General features: G+C 42.1%; 1 protein-coding gene across 3 annotated transcripts in view; it reads left to right on the top strand.

Moving 5' to 3' along the window:
* Positions 1-900: 900 nt before the first annotated feature.
* The window catches only part of kmt2ba (lysine (K)-specific methyltransferase 2Ba), a 29,352-nt gene continuing 5,520 nt past the window's right edge, over positions 901-24,732 (top strand). The window contains exons 1-29 of one of the 3 annotated variants that reach the window (XM_030413002.1): positions 901-1,276; positions 4,243-5,737; positions 6,092-6,243; positions 6,396-6,485; positions 6,655-6,811; positions 9,149-9,407; positions 10,042-10,103; positions 10,214-10,426; positions 10,942-11,051; positions 13,369-14,469; positions 14,905-15,018; positions 15,139-15,285; positions 15,731-15,823; positions 16,077-16,194; positions 16,352-16,462; positions 16,809-16,999; positions 17,175-17,276; positions 17,425-17,535; positions 17,781-17,857; positions 18,034-18,212; positions 18,472-18,557; positions 18,699-18,833; positions 19,179-19,337; positions 19,455-19,572; positions 19,703-19,781; positions 20,050-20,210; positions 20,478-20,639; positions 20,819-23,144; positions 23,785-23,910. In XM_030413002.1, coding sequence (XP_030268862.1) covers positions 974-1,276; positions 4,243-5,737; positions 6,092-6,243; positions 6,396-6,485; positions 6,655-6,811; positions 9,149-9,407; positions 10,042-10,103; positions 10,214-10,426; positions 10,942-11,051; positions 13,369-14,469; positions 14,905-15,018; positions 15,139-15,285; positions 15,731-15,823; positions 16,077-16,194; positions 16,352-16,462; positions 16,809-16,999; positions 17,175-17,276; positions 17,425-17,535; positions 17,781-17,857; positions 18,034-18,212; positions 18,472-18,557; positions 18,699-18,833; positions 19,179-19,337; positions 19,455-19,572; positions 19,703-19,781; positions 20,050-20,210; positions 20,478-20,639; positions 20,819-23,144; positions 23,785-23,910 — 8,537 coding nt within the window. In that variant the 5' untranslated portion in view covers positions 901-973. The remainder of the gene's footprint in view (positions 1,277-4,242; positions 5,738-6,091; positions 6,244-6,395; positions 6,486-6,654; positions 6,812-9,148; positions 9,408-10,041; positions 10,104-10,213; positions 10,427-10,941; positions 11,052-13,368; positions 14,470-14,904; positions 15,019-15,138; positions 15,286-15,730; positions 15,824-16,076; positions 16,195-16,351; positions 16,463-16,808; positions 17,000-17,174; positions 17,277-17,424; positions 17,536-17,780; positions 17,858-18,033; positions 18,213-18,471; positions 18,558-18,698; positions 18,834-19,178; positions 19,338-19,454; positions 19,573-19,702; positions 19,782-20,049; positions 20,211-20,477; positions 20,640-20,818; positions 23,145-23,784; positions 23,911-24,732) is intronic. The other 2 variants (XM_030413003.1, XM_030413004.1) reach the window with 2 other exon arrangements.

Here is a 24,732-nt window from a genome sequence, read left to right on the forward strand (position 1 = left end):
CTTTTTAGAATAAACTAATGCCATAATTCCGACAAGAATTACTTACACTTGCGACTAGAGTTATAATATTGTAAGAATCAATTAAAGGAACGTGCAGCATCTAGAAAAATTGTAATAATAAACTAGCTGCTTGAATGTTTCTTTCAAATGTTTTATTTTAAGACAGGACACAAACAAAGACTGACAGCTGCCTGTCGCTGTTCTCCTGCATCTTAATGTATAAATATGTAATAATGCTGTGGTAGATTATGTTTTTGTCATCTAAAGAAACACTGCATAACCCACAAGATTAACAAACAGTTCTTAATTGCCCATAACATAAACCATTACATTGAGCTATACAATAAAAGTGAATTGTGGCATTCTGTATAATTAGTATTTGGATACATAAATAATATGTTTTGCTATGATTTTTACATTTATGTATTGTCGCTTTTATGTAAGATCTGAATACTTTGTCCACCACTGGTATGATCATAATGTGATGTCTGCGTTTAAAAATAAAAAATAACAATCCAAACAATACACAAAAAATATCCAAACATTTATACTTTTTTGAGTGTATGTGTGTGTATGTGTGTTTTCTGTACTAAACACAGTCACAGGCCTACAAATATAACAACAAAGAGGAAGCAGTGTCAGGGAGAACAACAATTAAATAGATAAATAAATACGAAGATGTACCACAATCATTTGGCATTTAATAGTAATAAAATGAAAAGATTGATAAATTATTAAAAAATATATAAATGTTAAAGTTTCTTATATATGTGTTTTTGCATTGTTCTACACCAGCGACGTCGCCCAGTGTCTCGAAACATGGGCGTGCTTGGCCGGAGAAGTTCGTTTTCCCATGATGCACCTGTGGTTCCTTTCTATCTCGCGCCCTTGCGTCGGCGCAGTCCATCTTGCCTCGCTCATATCGCTGCTGTCACCCTCTGCCAGCGCGCCGTCCGTGTTGTTGTAGTAAATAATGGCGGCATCGGGAGGCGGATTATCATCTCCCGCTACCGTCGCGGGCTTGGGCCCCCAAGGGGTTGCAAAGGCCCGTTTCCCTGGTCGGCCGGGCTCGGCTCGCAGCAGGCTGCGGTCGGAGAAACGTACCAGACGCGGAAGGTTGGGCTCGGACGATGGGGAGCTGGCTGCCGGAGGGCCAAGGCCCGTCAACATCGGCCTTGCGTTGAGCGAGGACCCGTCCCTGCTGCGCCTGCTCGGGGTGGCGGAGAAGCACAGCCGGCAGAGAGATGTTGGATTCGAGTCGAGCGACAGTGAGGAGGTGAATAAGCTAACTGTAGCATGGCAGCTACATGGGTAACAAAACACCTTAAACGACAAACAAATCCCTGTCGTTTAAAAGGATGACATTTAAAACGGCTTGTTTGTTACTTATTAAAGTATGGGAGCTAACACAGAGCTAGTTAGCGGTAGCTTGCAAACACTATCTCCAAAATAGGCATTGTAGCTAACCGTCTACCTGCAGGGTACGCTTTAGATGGGTGTATATTTGCAGTCTGGTTGTTTCTGCAGGTTTTAATAACGTTAGTTTGTCGTCTGTTTTGAAATGTCATATGAATGCTAAGTAGCAACATCTACACACATACACACACACACACACAAACTCGGGTCAGGGTCTGTCCAGCTGAGTTTGTTTGCATGAAATGAGCATGAAGCGGAAACTTCGGCAGTATGATTACAATCGCGGATGTGTTTTGTTGTGGAAACCGGTAGATGTCTTTGTCTGCCATCCCTTGATACGGTTCTCTCCAGTTGAACTCCCACACGATACTGACATCCACAGACTGCTAATGTTGTCGTAATTAAAACGTTGGCGCTGCTAACTTGTGGTTCACACTCTCCACGTTGGAGCGGTCAGCTGACTGCTGGGTGTTTTAAACGTCAGCTAACATTGGATGCAACGGAAAGGGGAGACACACACGTTACCTATACGTTTAATAAGCTAAACGGTTCATTTAGACCTTAAGATGAAGAATCTTGCCCATGGCAGCGTCTTTGTTTACAAACACTAACACTTCCCATCATGCACATCTCCGCTTCATAATTAAGATCGATGTAAAGATTCAGTTGATGAGGAATCAAAGCTTGTCTTGCATAGTTTTCTGTTTACTGTCTTCATGCTTAAACGGATGTGGGATAAGCACAGTCGCTTGTTTACATAGGCTTCGACTTAAATGAAGAGTTATTGAAAAGTACAAATTATGATGGGTAACATGCTTGAATTGAAGTTATGTATGAGAGTGTACATGGGCACTGAGAATGAGGGATACAAATATTAAGCAGCTTCTGTAATCTATGGTGCGCTGCTTTAACAATTATTTATCAGTTAATCATCAATGAAATGTCAGACATGCTGGATGTTACTGCCTTAACCACTGACATGATCTATGCTCGATGTCAAATCAGAGCAGGCTACAGAAGGAGTTAAAAGAACAGATTAAGTAAACACCAAGCCACTTGAATTATAAACAAAGTCACTCAACATAATGACTTCAATGTTTCGCTGGTCATTTGTCATGGTCCAACAAAATCCAACCTATTTAGGGAACTAAATGGCTGAATTTTAGAAATATCTGTTTATATAGAATGTCTTTGTGTATTTTTTTAATCATAAATTACTTGTTTTAATTAAATGCATTTTCTTATCCCTTTTTATTATTTATTTTTGTGTGATTTATTTTTGGGTTTGTTTGTAATTTGTAACAAGATACTTTTTTATGTATTCGTGCCCATTTCTGGTTGTCTGGTAATATGATTTTAAGCGACAATTAATCAATTAATGATTAATCGTTAACATCTTTATTGTGGATGAATAAGTAATGAAGCTATGGACAATATTAATAGGCCAAGGTGCAAGTTGAGATCATCCAATAATCTCTATTTTACGTTCAGTGGTATGCTCACCATAAAAAAAGCCTAGAAATCTAGTCACAAAATTGAAAGGGTATTGTGTGTAGGCTAATACATAATGAGAAATAAACATTACTAAACAAACAACAATAGAGGACTTGAAAATTCCACACTGTGAAGAAGCCAGTGTCTTGGATATTATTAATTTCTCAGGTGATCCCCTTTTGGATCTAGCCAGACAGGATGATGGTAATGATGTAATCCCAAATTGGATTTTATCATATTATTTAATCTCCAGAGCAGGGGCTTTAGTTTCTGACATCAGTCGGACTTCACTGATGCAATCCCTTTAGCGTGGACTGTAACAGAATCACATGGCCCATACTAAAGCCTGTGGGTGCTGCTCAACTGGAGCAGCACGCGTCACTGAGTGCCTCACACAGGCGTGTGCTCAGTAGTGCTTTTGAATAGACACAAGGGGAGTTTCAACGCTGACAAATCTAGAGAGTTGCTATTTCGCGCGAAAAGATGGGTGTGAGTAGCTGGTCAATTTGAAGTGGGCTTTTGATCTGCCATATTGGCAATCTTGGCAGGTATATGTGCGTATGAATGAATGATACGATGCTGGGGCTGATTGTTCTCCAAAGGATCAAATTAAACTTTTGCAGAGATTGAATGAATATTTTCTGCACTTGGCTCTGAAATATCACTCTTTTAGGGGGGAATCGGGCTGAAATTGCTACACTCCTCATGTATCAAACATTGCTATGTATCTCACTGAAAATTAAGCATGTGCCGAGGGATGCAGTGCAGAAAAGATTCTGCTGAGTTATTTTTTGTAGTTGACTCATAGATTGAAAACCAAAATCTGCTGAATTGGGCACCTCAGCAAAATACTGATGCAACATTTGAGTAAGAGAAGAAAGCAGGGCTCTGATGCCAAACCGTATTTTCAGCAGGGCTGATAACTGATAACCAAATGATGAACTTGAAAAAAAATAGTCAGAGTCTTTATTGAAAAGAACAAAAGCTATTTTTAGTTTGAGCTGCATAATGTAGTTTGAAACACAATACTTAGTAATTAAATGTTTAATTACCTTCATTGCCTATTTCACACCAGCTCTCCATACTATTGAAAAGCTGAATATTTAAGATATGGTCTGTAATGATTGTATGTTCATTTTCATGTCTACTGTATATAGATTCCTTTCCCAACTGTCTCTTAATCGTCGAGCTGTATAATGCTATAGCTATGTGTTTGGGTCTGTACAATGTGTTGTGAAGCACACCTACAGGTGTTTTCTTCAACATATAGTCTAGTTGAAGCAATCTTTTGTATTATAGCCATTTAACATATTTCTGTTTGTTTTTCTCCAGGAGGAAGATTTTGCTGGATTTGGGACCACAAAAGGGCATCCACAGAAAACCTCAAGGACTGCTTCTAAGTCGACGTTACTCAGCGAAGTGAAGTCTCCCCAAGTTTCAGACCATTCTCTGGCTGCAAAGCCTCTCGTCGGAAAAATTATACCCAAGACCCCAAAACCGGCTCTGATTGGGAAAATTGTACCGCGAATCAATAAAGAAGGCCATGATATAAAAGACAAAGAAATCCCCAAAATGGTGATTAAACTGCATGGCAAGCCGGTAGCGCTCTCTGCAAAAGCCAAACTTGCAGACGGGCAGGCCTCACGGAGACAGAGCAGTAAAAGATCTGTTGATTTTATCAAGAAGGCCGGAAAATCAGCAGACTCGGACAGCACACAAAGCAAAACAGCCGCTACCTCAGCTGGTGGCACCGGGCAGGATAAGCTGGTGAGCCCTCTGACAGCAGTCAAGGGTGCAGGAAGAGCTTCCAAGGTTAAAGAACGCGGCGAGGTGTCAGAGGACTCCGACACAGACCAATCCCAGCCAAAGAGGGCTGGGAAACGCATGAGGGGCTTTCGAAGTAGAAACACCAGACGCATTTCTGAGGAAGTTGCTCTTTCATTCACGTCCTTTCACAAACGGCAGAGAAAGAGGATGACAAAGGGTATGGGTGCCTCTCCAGAGGCTGGAGCTGAGGCTGGTGCTCAGAGTGGAGAGGAGGCAGCAATGCCTCTCGAGTGTAAAGCCACAGATTCCTCTGAAAAAAGAAAACATAAAAGACAACGTAGATCTTTGTTTGGGCACAGGCGAAAGCCACAAAAAGACCCTCCAATCATTAATCCTCACAAACAGATTCAGAATCGCACTAGGCGTGTTTTTTACACCTATGTAGCAGAGCCCATTCCAGCTACGCCGACGCCTGAGGATGAGCAGCAGCTGCAAGGTCCACATCTCACTCCATCAGTGGGTGAGGCGAGCTCAAACAACTCCTCTGCCACTGTCATGAGTGGACGGTCCTCCCGCGTTATCAAAGTTCCAAAGAGGTTCTTGGACGAGGAAATGATTCCCTTTCCAAAGGGTTCTCTCTCAACATGGCTAAAAAGTCAGCAGAAGGAGGATGGAAAACCAAGTCCAGCATGTCACGAGCCAAACTATGACGATAACTCGCCGCAGTCAGACAGTGACTCTGTATCTGTGGCTGACAGCCCATCTACAATGACAAAGTTCTCATCAAAGCCCAGCCCAGGCACAAGCCACGTAGAGATCTACAAGAATCTCAAGAAACTGACCTTGAAACTGGCAGAGAAAAAGAGAGGTCAGCCCGACACTCAGGGGGATTATATGCATCAGGGCGAAGGTGTGACCTCTCATGTCAAGAGGAAGCGACGGTCAAAGCTTATGATGGAGGAGATGGACTCGCCGGGTGTTGTGAGAAAACTGGCCGTGGTGGTGAACACTGATGTGGAAGCGCCCCCTCACGGTCCGTTAGGCGATACAGGCAACAACAGTAAGGACCAGTTTTTCTTTTTGTGTAATTATTTATGAAGCTGTTGCTACTTAATTTTAGATGTGTTTTTACAAATGTTTGTTGTTGTTGTAATAAGTGTCTGTATCTCAAACATGCAATTCTTTCACAAGATTTCTGTTGAGATAATAAGATGTTTTTACTCTTCAGAGGAGAGCAAATTGACTTATGTTTTCAAGTCATCCTTCAGATAATCTTTTATTTATGCACTTTTTTGTTTTAACATGTATGAGCTGTGTACAAGGAGTGTGTTTTCCATACGTGTTCCTCCAGTTACAAAGGGTTTGCTTGTGCATTACTTCACTAGAGGTACTTTAATCACATTGTTTGGTGCAGATGAAGCAGAAAGTCGCGAGGCATTGGAAGTCAGTGGTCCCAGCCATCGAATTGGTCTCAGCGGAGCCAATAAGACGATGCTCCACCTGCTGAAGAAAGCCAAAGTTCAGCTCATCAAGATTGATCAGCAGAAACAGCTCAAGTTATCACAGGTAAGAAATAAAGATCAAATATGTGCAATCTGAACTTAACCAACAGAATGCAAGTAGCCTGGCTATTTTTATTTAGAAGGTATAGTAACATAATGTTGTTACACCACCTTTTACATGAAACCTTGTTTTAACTTCCTTGTTTCGACCAATAGTTGGGCTCCGGAGATCTACGAGTGCCAGTGACTGGAAGGAGGAGGAGGAGGAGGAGAGTTGGCACGTCTCCCAAAGATACCAGTCGTCAGGTAGAGATTTTGATTGGTTATTATATGTCAGTAAAGAGAGTTTTTCTGTTTTGTCATTATCAAAGGACTTGCTTTTATCCTATGTACTTGATGTTATCATAATTTGTGTACCACAAAATATTTTTACACCTCAGAGTGTTTTCGTCAACGGGTTTGTGTTTGCGTACAGGAGCAGCTGCTCGGCGGCCCAAGGATCAAACATGTCTGTCGGGCAGCAGCAGTGGCGTTAGGGCAGCCCCGTGCCATGGTGCCAGATGATATTCCCAGACTCAGTGCCCTGCCACTTCACGAAAGAGAGGGCATCACCTTTTCTCCTGCGGCTGAAGGTACAGAGCGTCTACATGTGTTGATTTTAAGCAGAAATTAACCTCTCTTTGTTTTTAATAGAGAAAGATGAGCACCTCAGTGCAGTCTGCATTGCACCGTGTGTGTATGTGTGTGTGTGTGTGTGTGTGTGTGTGCAGAAACTTTAATTGAGGTTTAATAAGAAAGGAAGTGATGTTATATCCACTAAGCAAGTTGAGTCAGAATTAATAGGTTCAACATTTAACCAACTTATTTTCACAATTTGCGCACATCCAAAGCCACGATGTAAACATTGTAAACAACCTATACACTAAATGTAATGCATACTAATAATTTTGTTTGCATTCGTTTAACCATAACAAAGTAAATGGAATCCAATATGCAGGTCCAACTTTCTCTTGACCAGCAAACTAAACCAGGAGATACAGGAACAAAGGCAGTGCAGTCCTGGTTTAAAATGGCATGAAGGAAGTACACGGAATCAGGTTGAAGGGTCCAGAACTCAAAAGAGGGACCCAAAAAAACTATGAGTTCAGTACATCTGCAAGTTTAGAAAGCAATAAAGTTCAAATAATAAAGAGAGTTTGAAGGTAATAAAAAGTGTTACATTTTATTTAAAAAAGTCTTACCTATGTTTTGTCGCCTGCTGAAGGCAGTATTGTTTCACACTTCTTAACTAAAAGTAAGATGGGTGTTTCCCACAGGATTTCATGAGACCACGGTGGGTGGATCTCCGACCCTATAGAGGGGTCTGGAGGTATAGTCCTTTAAGGGCTGTCACTTTTTCAAAAAATCCAGGTCGAAAGAATTGGAAATTACACAAGATTCATTCAGATCAGTTGGAATGTGTCTGAGAGAGAGAGAGCATGTACACTTAAAGCAAGGCACGGGGGGGAGGGGGTCAAGTGACAACGAGTGAATGATGCTTTGGTGAAGCGATGGATCGGAATAACATTGGACATCTCAAAAGCTATTAGTATAAATATTTTTCTGTTAATTTTGAGACTGTGGCATGCCGCCAAAGTCTAAGTAATTGATGGGAAACACTGGAAAATAGTCCTGCCAGTGGTCTGTGGAAGCAGGAAGTGGTTCAATCCACAATTGGACCTTTCACCCACACAGCCAACATTGCTAGCTACAGCTGCAAGGAAGCTCATTTATTCAAAGTGTTCAGTTTTTTCTTTTTTGTGGGGGTCGTATTAAAAGTCTTATACTTAAGTTGTTGAACCTTCAGCCAGGTTCAGAAACTGTCCACATCATATGGAAAGATTTGCAGCATCAACCATTGCTACAGTGTAGTTTGAGTTTTTTGCCACCCTGGAATAGACAGGATTACCACATCATTCACAGATTTGTTGTAAAAATAAAAAAAAAAAAAAAAAAACACAAGCAAACAGACCAAAAAATAAGATCGACTTGATTCTGTTTATAACCAAGCTCTCAGGTAGGTTAACTTTTTTCTATTCCAATTTCTCAAAATTGCTTCATTAGCTTTGTCCACACTTTATTTCTGCCAGTTTGGCGAAGCTGCTCTGCTAGTGTTACATAATGAAAACTTTATCAGCTAAGATATATTTTCAAACTGGCATTGTTAAGCTTCTGCATTTCTAAACACACAATCTAAAAATAATAAGAAACTCTTTTGTAGACAGCAGAATTTTGAAAGCTATTGGCAAACGTAACCTGCTGAGCAAAAATTACAAAAATTGCTTTGTTAGCTCAATGTAGTTGTAACTAAAATATTTGCCAGCAAAAATATCTTTTGTCACACACAGATTAGCCACCGCTGTTGGAAAGCTATACCCAACACTGGTCGAGTGAGCATCACTCAGTATGAGGTGAGGAAGTGCCGTTTGACAAATGAACACATTTAGTGCTATTGAGAAAAACGGATCCTTACACAAGCTACATTATTATATTAAAATTATATTTAACTCATGAAAGTCACTACCTCGAAGTAATGATTTTCAGTTTCTTTGTGCCAGCTGGGATTGAAATACTACCACTGGGGGTTGCAAGAGGTTGTCAAGGGAATTAAGTTTCAAATCTATTTCTAGTTGGTTCTAAATCCTAAAAGGTCAGGCAGGGGAATTTCCACTAGCAATGGATTTGTCAGAGACTTTTAACTTTATTCTATAGTGACTCATAGATTACCAGCAGGCAGCCAGTAGCTGTAGAAACCAGGCCTGCTTGTTGAACAAAAGACCAGTAAATGTGTATTTAAGCACCTCCAATCATCGCAGTTAGACCTGTCATGTCTCCTGCAGACTGCAGTTCTGCCCCCACATGCACTTAATGATGTTTGAAATGGGATGTTTGTGGCTCTCTTACCCATCCGCTCTGTCTCTCGCCTCCAGATGTGGCAGATGATGATGACGACGTCACTGATCAGGGCAGGGATTGGGTTGTCTCTCCTCCTCACCTCCAGCGGAGGAGGAGGGGGAGGGGCAGCAGGTTCAGAAGGAAGATCCTGAGTCAGTATAAAAGCAGGGGAGTCCGTTCCCGGCGCTGTGGATACTGCACAGGCTGTTTGGTTGAGGAGGACTGCGCAAAGTGTATCAACTGCCTCGATAAGCCCAAGTTCGGGGGGCCCAACACGAAGCGGCAGTGTTGCATGTGAGTCAAACTTATTACAGATGTAGATTGACAAGTTTCAGTTTCAGGGGTTTAACGTTTGGTTTTGGTTACTAATTATGTTTGATGGCAATTTCAATTCTTTTAAAAGTTGGACTGTACATTTTCGCTTTCATTCAAAAAGAATTCGAAACAGTCGAAAGATCACTTTGAAATAATGAATGTACGTGACTTCGAAGTTCTAAGTGGCCCAGTGGGAAATTCAATAAAATATGGGGGGGGGGAAAATTAAATATGAATCCTTGTTTCAAGAAGTTTGTTTGCTCTGGTCCAAAGATATAATAATATTGCCTTTGGATAAAGCCAGACCAGCTGTTTTCCAGTCTATATATACAGCTAAGCTAACCAGCTGCTCAAACTGTGGCTCTGCAGACAGGCAGCACAAAAAAATCAGCCAGAGCGTTAAAAGCTTCTGACATCATTTACATATGGAACTGACAAAACGGAGGTTAGCGCTTAACTGAGTGCTAAAATGTTTGAGTAAGTGGTACTTAAATTGCTCTTTATCCACTTGATGAGGACAAGTTGACTCTTACAGTTAAACACATGGATATATGCTACAGAGTCACCTAAACTTGGACATACAATCACATTTAACTTGTTCTTCTTCCCCCAGATATCGAAAGTGTGAACGAATTGAGAAAGCAAAGATCAGTCGCGTCCTTAAACCACTGAAAGGTATGTCTCTGATTGGATGAAGCTCCTGCCCTGAGGTTAAATCTTGAAGTTAACGTAAACAAAACAAATTGACCAACATATTCAAACATTTGCATGCTCCTTTCTCTCAGTCCAGACAAGGCGACCGTCGGGCTCTGTGTCAAGCAGTGACGAGACCTCACTGGGGCTTGTAATCAGGAAACAGTCCCTGCGTAACATTACGCCACGCTCCTACAGTAGCCTGCTGAAGTCTGAATCTGAAGAAGAAGAGGAGGAAGAATTAAAACTGGAGAAGGCAGATAAATCAGCAGTCAGGCCAAGTGTAGCTGCTGATAGCAACCCAGGTGAGTAAAGCTTTTTTTTTGTTTGAGACTCAGTTACTTTTTGTTTTTTTTCAGATTGAGGCTTGAAGATCTGCAGCTTTTGGTTGCAGAGCTTTGAGCCTTAAAGGTGCAATATGGAATATGAGCTTTTTTACCCAGTGTCAGCCTAGCTTTGCCGAGCTTTGCCGAGCTTTGCCGAGCTTTGCCGAGCATTGCCGAGGTTGCGAAATTGGCAACCCACAATGCCGGCCGCTATTTGGCTGGTACGATGTAAACAGGAAGTCATTGTCAAACCCGTCAAAATTTCTTAAATTATTTATTTCAGACTAAATATAATTTTTCAAGGAAACGCATTACTTTTAATCTGCGCCCCTCTAAACGCCCCGTGGATGTATTATTTTTGAAAAAATGTAGCTTTTAATAAGCATATTACATATTCAACCTTTAACTTTTATTTTCCTGATTGCACATATTACAGTGTGTTTATCTCAGTAGAGTCAGATTTGTGTCTTAGATCTGTTTATCTTCTTTTGGAGATCTTGTTCCTCAAGATGGCGGGTCACTGCCAGACAACCCTCCAACTGAAGTGGCAAAGCATCGCCGGCTGCTCTCCAAAGTAGCTGGGGGCAGACCCAGAGCTTACAAGGTAAAAACATCTAAACGATTTTCCTCCTCACCTCCAGTATGTCACCGAATCAAACCTGGGTCAAGTTGTATTTTTGGAGGTCTTTTTTGCTCATATTGGTGGCAGTTAAAATGTCCATGTCTGTGGTGTTAAAAATGTACAATACAAAAACACCTTAAAAATAACTTATTTCTTAAACAAAGCGATTAACAGACAGTATGAAAGAAATCATTATAGAGAAAACACTTGCAAATATTTCCAAGTGAAACTTTGCCCAGGTCTGCATCTCACTCTTGGTTTTTTTAATTGAATCATCTGTGTTGGAAGTGATTCGAATAACATCTTTCAAATTCAGCCTTGCTAATCCTCTGTTTCTGACTTATAAGTTTTCTCTTCATAATCAACACATTGCATGTATGTTTTCAACCTAATGCTTTATAAATTATGTACAAATTAGAAAGGGTTGGGGTTAGGGTACAAACATAACTGATGATAATTATTTAAACCGGTGAGAAACGGAGAGCTTTAATAGTAAATCAGTATCAGTAAAGCTCACCATTGCTTATTAACATCGCTTATTTCAATTTTGAAAAGGCTGTCACACAGTGTCATATCTCAAGCTAAGATGAAGCGTAACCCTTGGCTGTGCTACCTGACTCTTTGTCTGTGCTTATTCTAGTTGATTTGTGCATTGGATTTTTTTTTTCTTCCTCAAATCACATGCCAAGCTAAAGCGTCTTGCTCTGTCTTGTAGGACTTGCCCGATAGTGCTAGTGCACGATTCTTGCTTATTTTTTTTTTTACCTTTATGTCTGCAATACTAAAACCCTTTGCCATCCTTCTTGAGAAATTCCTCTGTATTTGCATATAGCTTATAAGTGTTGAGTTTATCTCCATATATCTGTGATGGTTGTGAATTGGTAATGTTTAATGGATCCGGTGCATATATCTACAGGTTATGAGGACTACATGCTGCTTCATATTGGTGATTCAAACAGACCAATAACTCGTAAAGAGACTTAAAATTACTGTACACCTCCTTTGGATTGAATAGTAAGCCCAACACAAACGTGACTTTACAGAGATTATTAAGAGCCTCATCTCACATATACACACATACACCATCTAAAACTAACAAGCTAAGAGAACAACGTTATGCATATTGGCATGAACTTTTTCTTTGTGTTGAAGTGGTAAAAAAAAAAATAGGGCAGCATGTGTTTTAACTTACACTGCACCAACCCCATATCTGCAATTCCAGATGTAGTGATAGAAAAGTGTATATTATATTTGAATATCTTTTTACTCTCATGAAGTAAGATGTTTTTTCTCATGCTATCAGCATATTTGCATTGTGCAGTTTAGGCTCTGTTCAGACCAAAGATTCGCAACAAGATGATTTGAAACCTGCAACTACTTGCAACATTCTGAAAACCTTCCAGTTCGCACCAATGCGACTAGACAAGACGTTGTAACATCTCTCTACTGCTAAGACTCTCTGCACTTCTGTTCTAACTGCTGACTTGTCAGGCTTTATTCTGGCTGCATATAATTTTATAGCATCTTAAGAAAATAAGTAACACATGGAATGGTGAAAACGGAAGTTGTGTGTCTTGAAATTGTGGGTGAACAAGTTAAATAGAGTGAGGGGTCGAGAGTGGCTGTGCAGCACAGAGGAAAATCAGTGAAGTTAGCAGTTTAGCAGCAGGCTAGATTTAAACTTTGAGTCATTTCAGTCATTGCTGCTACTCAGACAAATTATTGACATGATCCTCCCTTTCCTGTTTCCAAAACTGCCATTCAGATCGGCTGACAGTTTGTCACTGACTTAACCAGCTGACATTCTGAGCACGCTCTTAAACCAGCCACCAGTAACTTGACAAGCTTAGTCTCAGGCCACACAATCAGCCAGAGTTGAGTTGAGATTAGATTGGCCAGTTGACACTGCTGCACCGTTATAAAACAGTTCAGTCTTGTTGCAAATCTTTGAACTGAGCAAGGGTTTATCCATCTGAGAAATCAGACTTTTTGAATGACACTAAACATGATAAATTATTACCGTTTATGGTATGTTGTTGACAGCATTTCAGTGGTCTTCCTTCTTTGATCTGGACACATGAATACTTTCTCTTTATGTATCTGTACTGCTGCTGAATGCATTTGCTAAATCTTTACGTTTTCCCACTTTTTATTCCTGGCTAACCTGTCAAAGCCACAGTTCTCCTCCGCCTTTCTGTCACTTTGGCTGCTGCCGGTCGCCGCCTCTGCATGTTACTAGTATCAGTGTTACTTTGGAACCTATCGTGCTGGTTGGCTTAGGCAGTCCCCTCCTCCACAGGAACAGGAGAACACGGAGGAGACGGAGCTTTTACCAGACGGATCTTTACAAGAACCCAGCCCACCCAGGAGCCCAATGCCGAAGCTGCAGAAGCAGCTCCGAGTACATTTATACCGTCTGCCTGATTTTATCCAGCAGTCTGCTCTGTGCTATTTGCCAAAGCAGTTGCCCAACTGTCCGGATCGGTCCGCTTCACAGTGGCATCCAGTGTTGTCTCAGCTTTTAACACAGACTGACTTGCATCCATCACATTCTGCACAGCTTGATCCTCCGGAATCGTCTCAGACTGTCATAGAACCTGCTATTTCACACAAATCACATTCCTCATCACAGTCTCCTCCTCAAGCGTCCCAGCCTCTAACACAGCCTATTTCGCATCCATCACATTCCTCATCACAGTCTCCTCCTCAAGCGTCCCAGCCTCTAACACAGCCTATTTCGCATCCATCACATTCCTCATCACAGTCTCCTTCAGATTTTTCCCAGCCTGTAACACAACCTGATATTTTACAACGATCCCAGGCCCCTCAAGAATTGTCCCTGTCTGTCGCACATTCCGTTTCTCCACTTTCACCACATCCCAAAACAGAATCTCCACAAAAAACCCTGCTTTTACGTTTGCACCGTTTGCCCCAGTCTGTGGTGCAGTCAGCCTTGCATTTGCACAAATATATGACGTCATCACCTCAACAACATCCCCAGACCACACTGCACCATTCACTGACAGAGGGTTCATCAGAGTTGAGTTTTCAGGGACATCCAGAGTCTGAGGTGATGAACCCAAATGTTTTGACTGAGACAAACCAAGCTAACAAAGACAAAACTGTGAAAGCGCTCCCTAAGACTGTCAATCCAGAGTTACAGGAGGGCACGCAAGAGGAGCAACAGGACCAACAACTGGATCGGCGCAAAGAGGAGCAGAAGGACAATTCTGTAAAAGGGACAGTGTGGCAAAACTGTCCAAGAACTCACGCACAATATGTCCTTCATTCCCAGACTCCTGCAGAGTGTGCGTCAGTGAGCGCCCTGACGGGGTTAACTAACGGAGTTCCCCAAAAGGGCCTGTTGCAGAACAAGTACAAGATCCGTGTGGACTTCAAGGTGAGTTTTTGCACGAGTATTGGGTGGCATTCTTGTATACCACTCATTGGAATGTTTAAAAAAAATTGACCGTATACTGCATTTCTTTTCAACAAAGACCAGAGCTCTTTAGAGACTGTAATAGAAAAAATTCTTACCTCAGTATTAAAAGGAAGAATACATTCCTCCTGATTCTGACTGCGCAAATCTCCAAAATAAAGGGATCATAAATAGGTGTCTCTGTAAGGCATTCAAGCTAAAAATGTCCCCAAAATGATTAGAATATTAAGTGCCTCTTTGCAAACACAGAAAGATAAACAGCCTTGTCTTTTGTCTTTGTCTTTTTGTCACCCTTTTTGCCTTTCATACTTCACGTCAACAAACTCATGCTTCCCCAAAACACAAGAGAAGAAACTGATCACTTTTGCTTTCTTTGTCTTGCCTCGATTCCACCAGGAGGACTGTGCTGTACAAAATGTGTGGCTAATGGGCGGCCTCAGCGTCCTCACGTCTGTCCCCACAACACCACAACCTGTCTGTCTCCTCTGTGCCAGTAAAGGACGACATGAGGTACGTCAGCTCTGGAGCTGGAATAGACATTCGTCCTTAATCCCCAAGCCCAATGTTAGTGCCAATGATAATATTTTTAAAGCCAAATTGGTCTTCATTTGTGTCTCTCTCTTCCATCAGATGATATTCTGCCAGATCTGCTGCGAGCCTTTCCATAGTTTCTGCCTCTCACCGGAGGAGCGCCCCGTGAAGGACAACAAGGAGAACTGGTGCTGCAGGCGCTGCAAATTCTGTCACGTGTGTGGCCGTCGAAGCAAGAGCACAAAGGTATGTAAGCCAGCATCACTTGTGATGTTAAACCAATGCAGTTCTCCTAGATGTGTTTGAGGACTGTTTTTTTTTTTTTTTTTTACTTTAAAAAATTTAAATCTAAATTGGGCACCAGTAATACCAATAATAAAGAAGATAATTGTATTTAATTTCAAATGATACATGCAAATTGTTTAGGAGTCAATTATTTAAGATACATATGTAGATAGAATATAAACATTTGCAAAACATCAGCATTTTCTGTTGTGTTGTGATACACATACATGTTAAACTGGGGTTTCACCTTCATATGTACTTTAATTACTTATTCAGTCATCAAAGTTGAATTGTAACATGTTACCTTTTGTGTATCTTAAGATGTTGTACCTGAGATTTTAGGAACACATTGGTTTATTGAGAATCTTTTTAGCATGTTTCTGAATAAGTCTTTTTTTCCTTTCAGCCTGTGTTGCAGTGCAGGAGATGCCAAACCTCTTACCACCCTGCCTGCTTGGGACCAACGTACCCTAAACCTGTTAATTGCAGCATGCCTTGGGTAACTGCTTTAATGACCTTAAAATGTGTCACAATCTCTTAGCTTTGTTTTAGGGATATCGCAATTAGTAAACTTTCAAAGAATGAAAAATACAGAGGTTCCTTTGGCGACATAGAACATAAACTAAATGATATATAACACAGAAGTGTGGAATTGTCAAGAGTGCTATCTCACTGTAAATCATGGATAATATTGTTTGCAGTGTGAACCCTCCTTGTGCCGGCTGTATTGTGACCGTGTTGTGTTTGTGTAGGTGTGCATGACCTGCATTAGGTGTAAAAGCTGCGGCGTGACTCCTGGAAAGACCTGGGATTTGGCCTGGAACCACGAGAAGGATCTCTGCCCTGACTGCACTGTTCTCCAAGACAAAGGTATAACTTCTGACAGACACCAGGCATTGTGGCCATTTTTTAAAAAGCTCATTAAAATCCACGAGCAGTTGGTTAAAAAGCCTCCAAGTCTTTGTCATGAGTTAACCAAACACGGTCAAATTTGTTTAATGTTCTGTTCGATCTGTATTTGCGTCAGGTAATTTCTGCACTGTCTGCCACAAGTGCTATGATGACAAGCAACGCACACAGATGATTCAGTGTTCAGCGTGCAGCCACTGGATTCATTACGCATGTGAGGGACTGTCAGGTGAGTAACGCTCAGTTTACTCATAAAGTACTGGTCAAAGTGAGATGAAGTTAGAGTCCATTGACGAATATGGTGACCTATGGTTTGAGAATTAATTAATTTTGCACAATGAATCCATTTGGCTACTGCATGTAAATTAATACAAGTGAGAACAACTTAATTTTAACCACAGATGAATTACTTAAATGGAGAAATAAACGTTTGAGACCCTCTTTCAATAATTTCAATTCTTATACTAATTATACATGCATGACATGCACATAGTAATATGTAGTACACAGACGTTTGACAGATGTAATCATAATCAACATAAATTCCTCTAAAATGTGTCTGTCTGTCACTGCAGACGAGCTGTTTGGGTTGCTGTCAAACGAGCCAGAGGAAGTGTGTTTCACCTGTCAGCCCTGTAGACGGCACCCAGCTGAGCACAGCAGCTTGAAGGTGGAGCTGCAGAGCAGGCTGTCAGCCGGCCTGGAGGACGTGCTCATTGACCTCCTCTCTGATTCCGCCACACAGCACCTCCTTATCTGTGAATCGGTAAGAGCTACACAAGAGTCCTGTTCGGAAGCAGTTTGTCTGACTTTAATAGTATTAAAACCAAATGGGAATACACTCGCATGTGCCGCTAAGCTTTGATTAAATATTTGTCTTTCTATTGTAAGTGTATTGTTTTTCAGTCATGTCTCTTATTTGAAGTGTTTCTGTGTTTCAGTGTAATGAAACAAGCAGCGCATACTCTGTCAGGGAACAGCAGCCAGTCTGTGATCTACAAGCCATAAAGAAGAAGTTTAAAGCAGGGGAATACACCTCCATAGTAAGTAACAGTTACCGCATTCAGCTGAATTGAATTGAAATAGTGATGTAATCTGTAATGTCAAACAATAATTGCTTTCTGTCTTTGAAGCTTTTTTTTTCTTGTTCCTGATTAAAGCCCCAGCCTATTTTGTTCTTTGCCCTCTCAGAAAGCTTTCCACGCTGACGTCTCCTCTGTGATGAAGAAGTGGCTGAAGAAGGAGGAGCATCTCCCTGAGGATCAGAGACTGACCAGTCAGGCCAGGGCACACTATTCCAAAGTGAGCTCCCCTCCCCTGCCTAATCCCCAACTGTTTAAAAAAAATTTTTGGAGACCTACATTTCACTGATTTTCACTGGAAACCTTCCTTTTTTTTCCTCCCCTGTTTTTATGGTAAAATCCAGTGGTTTGACCAGCTGTGATGTAAAGCCGAGTCATTAGACAAATGGACTAGAAAAAGACTGTTTGAGCAACTTGTTTTCTGTGGTTTGCCTTGAGCTTAACTTAAATGTTGTTTTCTTGCAGCTGATTAAGCAGGTTTTCAGTTGGTTTTCTGCACGCCATCTGAAAAAGTGGAACTCCTTCTCCGAGGAATTCCCAAGGTAAATTTTTTGCCAATAAATCTGAATTCCCTCGTTATGTATATTTGAGCTTTAAGGCACAGTCTAGTGAATAGGGATGACTAATCAGTTGTCTAACTAATCCTTGCAGCTCTACTCAGGAGACTGTGGTTGAAGGACAGTTGTCTTAAAGTCTTCCTTGACTCTCCCCTCTGTAGTGGCATGCTCCCTGACGCGGTGCTCCCACCTTCTATGGAGCACAGCTATGCACAGTGGCTAGAGAGGACATACCAGGCCAAGGAGTCCAGGGGTCCACAGACGGGGAAAACCAACTCTCTGCTTTCATCAGTCAACATACAGTCTGGTGTATCACGCAGCCTCCCCCTTAAGTCACATGGTATTTTAACAGTTGTTTCCTCTTATTTATTATTTTCTGTTCAATTCTAGTTTATGTCTGTATAAATGGTGACAGATCTTTAAACGGTTATTTTCCTTGTCACATTTGCATAAGAGTGATATTCTCAGTTATTTTATCAGATAATGGATGATTGTTATAATTAGCGACTGCCCTGTGCGATATCGGTGCATCTCTAATTAGTTTTTCCCTCTTCAATTTAAGATATACATGTTCAGTTGGTCCTTCTTCTTCCCCGCAGGTGTAACGAGTGATCTGGAAACTACCAAGACTAAAGATATGAGGCAGTGCACTCTGTGCCAACAATATGGAGACTCTGCTCCGAGTGTGAGTTTACATGTCTTAATGTGTTTTTTACTGCAAGGGCTGTGGACATAAATGTTCTTTTCTTTCCTTGCATCATTACAATATAAAAACGGCTTTTCTCTACTGCGTAATAAGGGATACAAATGTATTTTCCTCCAATAGGATGCAGGACGCCTGTTGTACATGGGACAGAACGAGTGGGCCCATATTAATTGCTGCCTTTGGTCTGCAGAGGTGTATGAGGAGAATAGTGCGCTTTTGCAAGTGCACACTGCTGTCTCAAGAGGGCGCCACCTGGTAAGAACATGAACAGGAACTGAATCGGAATAATGTCGCTCAAGTTTATTTTATTTATTTATTTTATTATTTTTTTATTATTATTTTTTTTTAAAGATTTTTTCTGGCATAGACACCTTTATTAAGCAGTAGACAGATAGGAAATATGGGAGAGAGAGAGGGGGATGTGACATGCAGGAAAGGACCTCCGGCCGGAATCAAACCGGGGTCAGCTGCGTATGTGGCATGCGCTCTAACCACTCGACCACCTGCGCGCCCATCGCTCAAGTTTATTGAAGCTAGATGTTGAAATGTCCTGTAACCTGCGTTGAGTTAATTAACATGTTTCTGTCCTTCATCCTCCAGCGCTGTGATGGCTGTGGGCAGTCGGGAGCTACTGTGGGCTGCTGTCTCGCAACCTGCCAGAGTAATTTCCACTTCATGTGTGCTCGTGCTCAGAACTGTGTGTTTCAACTGGACAGGAAGGTGTACTGCAGCAAACACAGGGATCTTGTCAGTGCAAAGGTATTCGACAGTCCCCCCCCCCCCCCCCCCCCCCCCCCAAGCTTCTCCATTAAATTTTAGTTTTGTTAGTTATTTTCTCTACATTCTGTTGGTTTATGATGATCTTTTTCATTGCAGGTGGTGGCTGGGAAAGGGTTTGAAGTCACTCGGCGGGTCTACGTGGACTTTGAAGGGATCAATCTCAGAAGAAAGTTCCTCACAGGGCTGGAGCCCGAAACCATAAACATGACAATAGGTAAGAATATCTTGGTGATGTGTGTTTCTTTTCGGAGACACTTGACTCCTGTACATTGATGAAATATTACCAGACCTGTCGTGCCTGTGGTGTGTTGAATCTGATTATCTTTCCCTTCTCACTATTCCAGGCTCTCTGCAGATTCAGAAACTGGGTGTGTTGTCAGAGCTGTCGTCAAATGGGAGGATGTTGTATCCTGTGGGCTATCAGTAAGTGATCATACAACTGATGTTCTTATTTGGGTAATTTGAATGGTTATGGGCACATTTGGAGTGAAGTTCTCATAAAACACGCAAAACAGAATCACAAAATCTTGCATCTTTAAAATTAATGACACTTTTCAGTCAGTATGTTTGTGGCTAAAAACCCAAATACTTTTTATGACGTCATCCATGAGTCTTTTGGGAAATTTGTTGTTACTGGAGCACCATTATTGTTTATGTATGTGAACATATTCTTCTTCTCTCCCTTCTTCAGATGTTCTCGGCTGTACTGGAGCACTGTGGACCCTCGTAGACAATGCAAGTACACCTGTAAGGTGACAGAAGTGAGCACGCCTCTTCCCGGTGAGGAACAAGATCCACGATGGGACAAAGAGGAGAATCACACCATAGTCCACAGTCCCAGCCACCACAGAGGTCAGCAGGAACTTTTGAACACTTTTTAAACTCTTACTTTAAGCTCAGCTGACTAAGTATTCACAGAATTTGTTTAGCTAAAAATACAGAACTGACCAGACCCATAAAATGATTATGCTGAATTCTCCATTGAAACTGATCCAGATGTTCTTTTGGGTTCAGTTTTCCTCTTGCAGCTGTAACTTAGTTAAAGTATTTCTGGTCATATTTTATGACCAACTGCCCGTTCGGTCGGACTTTGTTTGACACCTTTCCTTGATTTGCCAGATGCAGAGTCCCCAGATCGTTTAAGCTCCTCATCCAGCCCAATTAAGTCCACTACCCCATCACCGAATTCTAAACAGCACAACTCATCTGGATCCAAAAGTCCTGGCTACACACAGACCAGGAGACCAGCAGGAGGAACATCTCGACCTCTTCCATCTCCAGGTCAGTAGTTTAAGATTAAATGTTTTTATTTAATTGCATACTTGGATTTATTAACCTTCCCAGATGCATTTATCCGTGTTGTGAGCGTTAAATTCGTCACATCTTACTGTAGTGTTGGAGAGAGAGCTCATAAGTTGTCATTGCTGCCTCGTCTTCACTCTGTTATTTTATGCTGTCAGGGGCTGCTGCTCCCAAATCTCATCATATCCTGACATTGAGGGACCTGGAGGACACCCGCCGGCCGCGTAGGCTCTCAACAAGAAGCCGCTGCAGCTCCTCTCCAACAGACAGCGATCCATCCGTACCGATGACCCTCCGCTCCGGTGGCACCGTCCACTCCAGATGTGCCCTCTTCAGCTCCCCACCAAGATCGTCAAACTTGGGATCAACCTCACCTCTTCTGTCACGACAGAACTCAACATCTCCGGTCTGGAGCTCCCCACCAAGATCCAACTCCAGCATTTCTGCCGGGCTGTCGCCTCGGCAGGGAGCCATCACTCACTCCCCCAAAGGAAGGCAGAACTTTAAAATCACCACTCCAGTTTCTGCAGAGGTTCCCCAAGACTTCCTAGCATCGTCTGAGGCAGAAGATGCGGCAGTGGCTACGACCAATGGGATCTCACTAGCGCCTGATAACCTGGAGGACGAAGTAGCTCACCTGATGGCCCAGGAGCTGCCTTACACTGTGTTTGACACTGACACAGAGGTTGCAGTGGCCTCCATGCTGAACGCTAAGCTCGAGTTTGACGAGTCACTGCTCACTGAGAATGTGGCACTTCACTGTGGAGCACAAGGCGGGAAAGAAGAGGTAGAAGGTGCTGTCCTAGACGTGGAAATGCAGGAAGATAATCAGGACAATGACTCTGAAGAGGAACACTCAAGCCATTACTTAAAATTTTCACGCACACTCGTGTGTGATGCAGCTAGCAGCTCGGAGGCCTCGGCTCAGCTCCCCTCAGCACAGTCGATCTCACAGTTGGACGGAGCGGATGGTGGGTCAGAGAGTGATGAAAGCGAGGTGGTCGGCGATGAAGGTCAAGACTCAGATGGAGAAACGGGAAAGATTCAGATTCACAGCAACCACACTACACCGACCAAAACACTGACAGTTGCTCTAAAGAGGCTTGAGTCGATCTACACTGTGCCAAAGTCACCAGTTGAACAAGAAACAACTGAGCAAGATTTTAAGTTAAATTCTCCTCCGTCTGACATTTTTGAATCAGGTTATGCAAACAATGAATTCTCGGTTCAGGAGGAAGAGGTTCCGATGAGCTCTGAAGCATCTCAAAATGAGGTTTTCTTGGATTCAACTACAGGTAATTTTGTATCTACTGAAGCTGGCGCTATAATGTACCCAAAAAACAAACTCATGGAGGATGACAGCACCTCATCAGTCGACTCGGCTGAACCATTTCAGGACGATTTGAATGACCCTGACTACTCTCCCGAACACGACACCACAACTCCCACAAAAACCATCATTATGAAGACAAAACGTTCACCATCAAACGTCAAACGCTCGCCGCCAAAACTGCACTTGTTGATGCCGTCTCAACCTACACCGGCAGTCAACAGTGCATCCATTTCCTCTCCTGCTGCCCCTTATTATACAGTTCCACGCACAGTCACCTCCCCCATCGTGATCAATGGTTTGAAAGCTCTACCTATTCAGGCGGGCGCCACACGGGGCAGAGCTGTTGCCATCCGCTTGGACAACGCAAGGCCAGGAAGTCAGCCCCAAGTTGTGGTTCAGAATCAAGCTGCGGCTGCCAGTGCTCCCACGGCTCCCGCGGCTCCCACGGCTCCCGCCCCACAAGTCCTGCTGGTCAACCGTCAGGGACAGATTCTTATCAAAGACCCGAGAACAAACACCTATCAAGCACTCAATACAAACTCTCCTGCGTATAATAAAATAAGCCAGATTGCCAAGATTCTCCACAGTGGTAACAGCTTGCAACGCATAGTCCCTCGTGTCATAATAAAGCCTCGTTCCAGCCCCTCTGCCGCAAACGTCCCTCCCGCCGATAACCACACAACAATACCCGAGAGAAAAGTCATTGTCAGAGTGGTGCCTGTAAAAAGCGGCGTGAGTCCAGGTCCCACAGCTCCCGTCTGCGTGCAGGGTTCTCCTGAAGCAACTTTCTCCAACATCCCTGGAAGCACAGCCCAGGCTATTATAGACAGAGCCATGGCCACACACCGCGACATGCCAAAGACAGAACCCGTCATCCTCAGGAAAACTCAAAAGCGAAAGGCTAAACATCGAAGATGGTCCCGATTTGAGGACATAGAGGACTCCGATCAGTCACCAGCTGCACTGTCACGTTCCCCCGGTGCTCTCCTCAGTGAACCAGATTTCAAGCTGCAGCCAGCACCCGCTTCATCAGGCCACCAGGTGAGGGTCAAGAGAGTGTCGTCGGTGTCTGAGAGGTCCTCGAGGAAGAAATCCAAGGTGGACTTTTTGAGGGATCCCTCCAGTGAGCTGGATGAAGTGAATGAAGCCAGGTATTCAAATATTTAATTCTTCTTTACTTTCTTCACTGCAATGTACATGTGTGATATTTTGAATTTCCCTTCATTTGCACTCTTTTGTATAAATGTTAATCTTAAAGACATATTTAACATGTAGCAACGCTGTCTACTGAAGCCCTTATAGATAGGCCTGAGCGCTCACTGATGCAAACACAGAAACCGTGCTGATGTGGCCCGCTTTTCCCTTTTAATACATTCATTACAGAAATGAATAAATGATCAGTCATACCAGTTGAATAAACTAATGTTCTTTTTCACATTCTGCCTTTGCTTTTCTGTTTTAAGATAATCTATTTGGGACACATTTCTTCAGACATATTATTTATGATTTCTATCAATATAACTTAAAAGATGGGGTTGAATTTGAATGTTTAATGAATATGAAATTTACTTTCTATAAGAGGAAGATTAACAATAGTGCATATATTGTTCCATTTTAGATACGCGATAAAATGTTTCCCCTCAATGGTAACTGCATGTGCTGTTTTGCGTAGTATGTATGTATTCTTAAAGTCTTGAGATAACATGTTTGTATTCTACATATTCTATGTAATTCATTCAAGTCTCGGGTCTTAAATCCGCAAAATGTTTGCTGTGTCCCGTTTTCTTTCAGCAGACCGAGCGGTGTGAGAATGAAAGCCCCAACAATGAAGGATGTTCTTGATGTAGACCAGGTGAACGTGCCTGATAGGCCAGAGCAGTTGAGGATTACGGCTCCACCGCTTCATACCCCCTCCAGGTGAGTTCACCATAAATCAACCCACATTTAGAGTAGAGATGCACCGATCAGGATTTTTGGGGCCGATCACCAATCACCAAAAGCAGTATCTGCCGATCCCGATATTGCCGATCACCGATCACAGCGTCAAATCCATAAATTTTTCTATATTGTTGTCTTGTGTAACTTTCATATATTTAATTAATGATTCTTTTTACACAACATTGACATTGTATTATTAAGTATAAGAATTAGGAGATGAGAAAGTATCATGAATTGACCACCGTTTTATTGCAGGCTGAGGCAATGTGCAATATTTCACACTCTAGAGACTCTCTTAGAGACAACTTGGACTCAGCTTACATAGAGTAACTGTAGATTACTAGTGGGAATACATGCAGTCAGGGTGGGAATTTTGTCATTTTAGGGGCAAGTCCATTTGGCCTTCACTTTTTTATCAGGGGCACCAAGGCCACATGACAGGGCACAAAGGCCACTGAGTAAAATGTGTTGATTTACCTTTCAGACTGATACCATAACATCCTAATTTTTAATAAGACATGGATTATGTATTAAAAAATTTTTTTTAATACCAAAATCAAGTTAAAGTTACATTAGAAAGTAGTTTTTGTTAAGTAGGGTTAGGGTGAGGTGATTTTTGTGACACCTCACTGAATATTAGTGTTATTGAGTATTTCTCCCAATAGAAATTCCCCAAAATTATGGCAAAGCACATTTTTTCCAAACAAAAAATTAAATTGTAGAATAACCAGCAGGAGACCACTGATGTGTGGAGTGATTTTGGTGACACTACACTCTGAATAAAAGTGAAGTTATTGAATT

Source organism: Sparus aurata, chromosome 3 (assembly GCF_900880675.1).
Source record: "Sparus aurata chromosome 3, fSpaAur1.1, whole genome shotgun sequence".
In the NCBI taxonomy this organism is placed as follows: Eukaryota; Metazoa; Chordata; class Actinopteri; order Spariformes; family Sparidae; genus Sparus; species Sparus aurata.